This window comes from Chiloscyllium plagiosum, chromosome 17 (genome assembly GCF_004010195.1).
Source record: "Chiloscyllium plagiosum isolate BGI_BamShark_2017 chromosome 17, ASM401019v2, whole genome shotgun sequence".
Taxonomy (NCBI): Eukaryota; Metazoa; Chordata; class Chondrichthyes; order Orectolobiformes; family Hemiscylliidae; genus Chiloscyllium; species Chiloscyllium plagiosum.
Window position 1 is genome coordinate 62,083,730 of NC_057726.1, and position 6,305 is coordinate 62,090,034.

General features: G+C 39.2%; 1 protein-coding gene across 1 annotated transcript in view; it reads right to left on the reverse strand.

Annotated features, from left to right (window-relative positions):
- Positions 1-622: 622 nt before the first annotated feature.
- The window catches only part of LOC122558633 (tyrosine-protein phosphatase non-receptor type substrate 1-like), a 6,581-nt gene continuing 898 nt past the window's right edge, over positions 623-6,305 (reverse strand). The window contains exons 2-6 of the mRNA XM_043707431.1: positions 5,183-5,269; positions 4,703-5,023; positions 3,676-3,987; positions 1,390-1,497; positions 623-756 (exon numbers count right to left, since the gene is read on the reverse strand). Coding sequence (XP_043563366.1) covers positions 623-756; positions 1,390-1,497; positions 3,676-3,987; positions 4,703-5,023; positions 5,183-5,269 — 962 coding nt within the window. The remainder of the gene's footprint in view (positions 757-1,389; positions 1,498-3,675; positions 3,988-4,702; positions 5,024-5,182; positions 5,270-6,305) is intronic.

The following is a 6,305-nucleotide window of genomic DNA, read 5'->3' on the forward strand; positions in this document are numbered from 1 at the left end:
CTCAGATCTACCTAAATATACACAGTTCTCATCTTTTCAAGTTTGAGCCTTGGAGTTTTCGTTTTTCTGTTCAAATCCAGCACAGCGTAATGCATGACCTCAGAATCTACTCCCGACATTGGTGACAAATAAAAATATTTTTTGATTGGCAAGTCTATTATACTTAGCAGTTATCTTGTGCAAATTATAACACTTTGATCGTGAAACATATGTGATGTAGTCTGGACGCTGCAACAAATAAGTAAACCCATCAACGTTGATACAACGTGAGTGCTTTGGGAATGTTTACATCAAACAAAATGGTACAACTTAAAATTTCTTTTCAATTCCCAAGTATAGAGGAATTTGCCATTTAAAAATATTTTCAGTGCAATGAGCATCTTTAATCTCTAATAACGTGTCAGTTATATTCCCAGCAAAACCCTAAGTAGCAAATAAACATCCATAAAATAAATTAAAAGTGTTCTGAAGAAGAGTCACTGGACTGGAAACATGCTCTTTTTTTTCACCACAGATGCTACCAGACCTGTTACGTTTATCCAGCAATTTCAGTTTTAAATAACTTACATACCGGACATGATTATCTTAGTGAGACTTGGCAAATATTTTTTACGAAACTGTGTTAAACTGTCCTGACATAGTTGTGGGTTGAACATTCCATTATAGCATTTTTTTTTGATGCAGGTATTTCGACATTAACGAATAGACATACCATCTCCCCACCGTGGTTTGCTCCAGCTACAGCGTCCTCTTTACCTGGAAACAAATAAATTGTAATGGAAAAATAAACCGTTACACAGATTTAACGTCGGAGATTGCAACGTCAAAGTCAGAAAAATGCCGAAATTTTTAAGTTTGCAATGTGAGGAAAGTTATTTACTAATAAGTTTTATAATGGTCAGCAAGTATTTGATTTTTGGTTTGACGTTTACTTTTTGAAAACTGCATAAATCCAGCACACAGTAGTACGGCAGGACATTGTATTTAAGATTGAGGATTAGCCATGATGTTTTGCCTTTTGGGTTTATAGTCAACTTTTGCAACAATTTCTAAAATACACACTGCAAGATATACCCTCATCAGAATTGCACATTGAAACTAATTCTGGCTGTAAATTTCAATTTGGAAAGTGATTTATTCATGTACCTGGCATTTATTATATCGCAAACGTGATGTTTTTTTCAAAGCAAATCTACGCAATTATTTCCATTTTGATTACAAATGTAAAAGCTTTCTATTGTAAGCGCATTTTAAATATCCTTGCCTGCCCTCCAACATCTCTCCCAAAACAAAATTTAAACAATTTCAATTCTTAATCGCTTTCACTTTCTCCTCTGTTACCTAATTCTGATGCTTGTTATAACATCAAAGGCTTAAAGTAGATCTTACCTTTAGTATTCTTCAGCTGACAGCACACTCCAATTACAATAATAAGGAACGCACTACCAGCCACCGCACGAATGAGAATCCAATGATAATGTGACTTCTGAATATTATCTGCAAGATCATTAGTAAAAATGTAGATCACTAGGAACTCCCTTCCTAACGGCTAAGTGGGTGTCCTAAAACAAATTCATTGCAGTGGTTCAAGAAGGCAGCTCACCACCATCTTCTAAAAGGAAATTAGAGATGAATATTAAGGCTCATTCAGTGACACCTGAATCACATAAATGAATAAAAAATGTGGTGGAACCTGAGCGAAAAGTAATCTTCTGCACGTTTGATTGTTTAAGCTGGTGGTTTCACCAACCTCGCTTTAGTTAACTACAGTAAAAATGAATAAATTCAACTTAATATTTGAAGCCAAGCTATGCAAAATAAATTCTTTCTCGAAAAGGTGAAATTTCCTTGACTCATTTGGAAGTGGCCTATGGTTTAAGAGTTTAAAATGTGAGACGAATCAATATCCCATAAGCAAACGGTTTGCACTTGTTCTTAGAAATCCTCACAGTGGAAGGAAACTTGAAGATTTTTGAGCAGTATTTCCTCCTTGACTGCAAAAATTGTAAAATGCAGCAATCGATTACAAATCGCCTTCTACTATCTTAACTCGTCTTACCAGCACCAGGATGACATTGCCGCTAGACAAAGTCACCATCGTCTTATCAGATTGTAGGGTTTTCCTATCACTGGTGAGAAATGATTGGAGATGTTTTCAGCTGAGGGTCACTACGCCTCAGGCAGGGAGAGAGATTAAGAAGGAGAGCCCTATACTAGTAATCTTAGCTAGTGTGAGAATTGAGCCCAAGCTGCTTTGGTCCCTGAACACTACTAGTCAGCTGTCTAGCCAACTTGAGATAATCGGCCAACATTGGAGCCAAGCAGATGTTAACAGCAATGTGTTTGTTTACCCACATAAACGAACTAATGTATCACTCAATTGAAGACCACATAGGGATGTGCAATAAGTGCTGGTCTTGCCAGCGATGTCTATATCTCATAAAAGAATTGGGCACAAAATGTAGCTGGTCGATCTCCTCACTGAAACTTGTTGAAAAACACAATGCATTGAACAGAGCATACTGCAACGAGTTTTGGGCACAGTTTAAATAGAAATACATCAATCACATCCCCGTTAAACATTTTCAGAACTTGGCAGTTGAAGTTAAGCAGGCGATTAATTTCAGACTTGTTCATGGAAAGCATTTGGGGCAGTAGTGGAACTTAAATTCCGAAAGGTCATTTCACAGATTCATCCCTATAGCTGTTGCCGATCGTCCTGATACAAGAAAGAAAACATGGACAAAATAATAGAGTAAGAAGTAGAAACTTTGTTTACTATTGCTGCATCAGCAACAAAAGGAATTTGGTTGAACCAAGCAAATTTCAATATCTGGCAAAACATCATTTTCGTTATGCCCAGATTGAATTCTATTGCAAAAATACAGATTTAATGTATTTTAACAATATTTTCCACGATCCTTCCACAGACATAATTAAAAAGCAACCAACACCAGATTATAGCCCAACAGTTTTATTTGGAAGTACTAGCTTTTAGAGCGCTGCTCTTTTGGCAGGTAGGTAGTGAGGCAGTAGCATGCAACACAGAATTTAGAGCACAAGATCATAGTATTATGCAACTGATACGCTATATTCAATATTCAGTGTATCACATCAGATTGGATTACAGTGTGGAAACAGGCCCTTCGGCGCAACAAGTCCACACCGACCCACGAAGCGCAACCCACCCATACCCTACATTTGCCCCTTACCTAACACTAAGGGGAAATTTAGCATGGCCAATTCACCGAACCTGCACATCTTTGGACTGTGGGAGAAAACCGGAGCACCCAGAGGAAACCCACACAGACACGGGGAGAATGTGCAAACTCCACACAGTCAGTCGTCTGAGGCGGGAATTGAACCCAGGTCTCTGGTGCTGAGGCAGCAGTGCTAACGACTGTGCCACCGTGCATGACACTATGACCTTGTGCTATGAATTCTGTGTCTTATGGTCCTGCCCCACTAGCTCCCTGACGAAGGAGCAGCGTTATGAAAGCTAGTACTTCCAAATAAACCTTTTGGACTACAACCTGGTGTTGTGCGATTTTTAACTTTGTACACCCCAGTCCAACACCGATACCTCCTCAACATATCTTCATCATAACATTACGTATAGTGTATCTATGAACTGAATAGTGCATGTGTCTCCTTCTTATGTTTTAACTTTCATACCTTGGTTAGATTCATAAAATGTATAGGTGATAACAGTTGGTGACCTCAGTGAGACATGAGATACCGAACAGCTATAATTGGTGCCGCTCAGGACAGGTCCTGTCTCAACCAAAAAACTGGAAACTTCATACAGTCCCTCGGTGTTCTTTATTTTACTAGTATTGGTTCTTAATGCAGTTTCAACGCCATTTTTATACCATGTAAGGGAGAAATTTTCCGGATAAAATGCAGCCGTTTCACACTTTAGTGTTAAAGAAGTGGAGGAATTCCCTTCGGATAGCCTGGAGCCAGTGATCGTGGGTGTTGGGGCTGCTGCAAATCACAGAATAAAAAAGTCATTACGGCACAATATTGAGAAACAAAAGCATTTAACTTCTCATTTTCGTTCGCTTTATACTTTCACAATAGGTCTTATTAATTCTAAACTCTTATCATTTTAATTGTCACACCTCATGTATAGCGCACGTTAGAAATAAATGGCATATTGTCAATTTTATTAGGTTGTAAAGTTTAAGGCTTAAAATTACTCACTGCATGAGAGGCAACAATTTGCTACCCAACGTTTAGTTTACAAAGGCGTAAGCCTCGGTGAGCAAGTTGTTGAGCCAAGCCTTTGTGCATTAAATGATCAGTGATTTGCACGTTCTTCGTGAAGTGGTTTAACTGTGTCGGCATAGTTCTCTATCAGACCATCACAATTTATGCAATATACTTTGTTCATTTGAATATCAGGAGATTTCAGCAATAAGTCTGTCTATGTTATATTAATTGCATGTCAACATTTCCATTATTGAGTGAATCAGTCAAAAGTCAGCTGCCACACTTGCATCCAAATCCTCACACTATCATCGCCTTAGATATTCTTTATCTAATTACAGTTGAATACAAAAAGCTTGGATTTACAACTAACATGCTGAAAAATACATTAATAGATATTATATTGCTGAGAAAAATGCACTGAATAGTCACTTCACATCACTGATTAATATAATGCCGCATGTCTTTTTCTCCTATATTTCAAACTAACCGTACACAGTTAAACGCGATCCGGTTCCATTGCCTTTAACTTCTCCCTGGCGGATCACGGTGCAGTGATAGATTCCAGCGTCTTGGATTGTCACACCCAGCAGCTGAAGGAAACCGCTTGCTCTACTTGCCATCCCAAACCTCTTTCTCTTGTCTGTGCTTGTACGCAAGTATTCATTCTCGGCATGTTTCCACCATAACACCCGTACCCAGGTTTGGTCGTTCGAGAGAGGAAATATGCAGTAGAAGGTGGTACTCTCTCCTCTGAGAACTTTCGCTTCTTCAGGTGCTTGAGACACAGTGAATGAAGTGTGGTCCGCAGCTAGCAGAAATATAATCAAACACAAATTAAGAGCATTACATAAGATATAAAGGTGAAAGCATGGTCAAACTACAAATGGCTAGATGAACGTGGCAACTACTTCGTCCGCAGCTGAGAATAAAAGGGAAGCTGAAAAAAATGAACAAAACAAGTTGACACCTGTCCGACCAGTGGTCCAGAAAATCAGGCACAGAAGCACCGTTTTTGTTCTCATCCTTTCTTCAGATTGCTGACTCTCTGCTGCAACTGCAAATGTGTGATTGTTGAAAAATGGTTTGAGATTGTTTTTTTTATCAGTGACGTTGCAATTACATTTGACATCCGGCAAGTGTGGGTTTAGAAATTATGCTTTGTAAAATGCAATGTTCTAAACATTCCAAGCATTGACCACCCGGAATTACATATGTAATGGAAAATACAGTGTGTAAGGAAAAGTATTAATTTTCTTCTGCTGAATTTCCTAACACTTCTGGAGTCAGTTTTGTTTCAAAAAGGACAGCGCCACAAGCACGGAGTTCAGTGGTGAAGTGCTACCGAATTGTGATATGTTTGAGAAGCTTACCAGAGCGAACCTGGGGTGGGCCAGTGCCAGCAGAACGTCCCAATCAAATCATGAGGGGTGAGACCAAGATCGAACTCAGTTGGAGCAGCAACAGGAGCAGAACTGACCATCACCGAATCCAGCAGTGGCGGTCCTGAGGTGATTTCAGGATTCAAGAAGAGACATGGAGAAACAGGAAGCAACTGATTGGGGTGGAGATGAAGAAACATTGTGAGGATTTGAGGCAGGATGGAGGAATTATCCCACAGTAGCGGAAAATTATCTTCATTAGCTGGCAAGCAACTGTTAATTGAAATACATGTTCAAATTGCTTTAGGATTAAAATGTAAATATGAGAAATTATAGATTAACGAACTGAATACCACTTGAAAACATAATAAGCCAATTGAATGTCGGTTAAACAAAACAGAGACACAGGGTCAGGCAATGTGCTGCACTTGGATGAAGTGTGGGTTGGTGGACCCCGTTTAGGTTCAGTGACAAGATGTGTAACAAGCTTTGATTGCTCGAGGAACTCTGGCTCGGAATTGATGAGCTGGAGTCTGAGCTTTGAACACTGTAATATTTCAGGGAGGGGAGACTTATTTGAAAGCTAAGTTGCAGCAGGAGAAACCCCTTTGATTACCATCCCTGAATCGGACCACTGGATTGGAACAAGAAGTTACGTCAATGAATGAGGTAGATATAAGGATCCAGAATGTGGCACAGTAGCAACCTCAG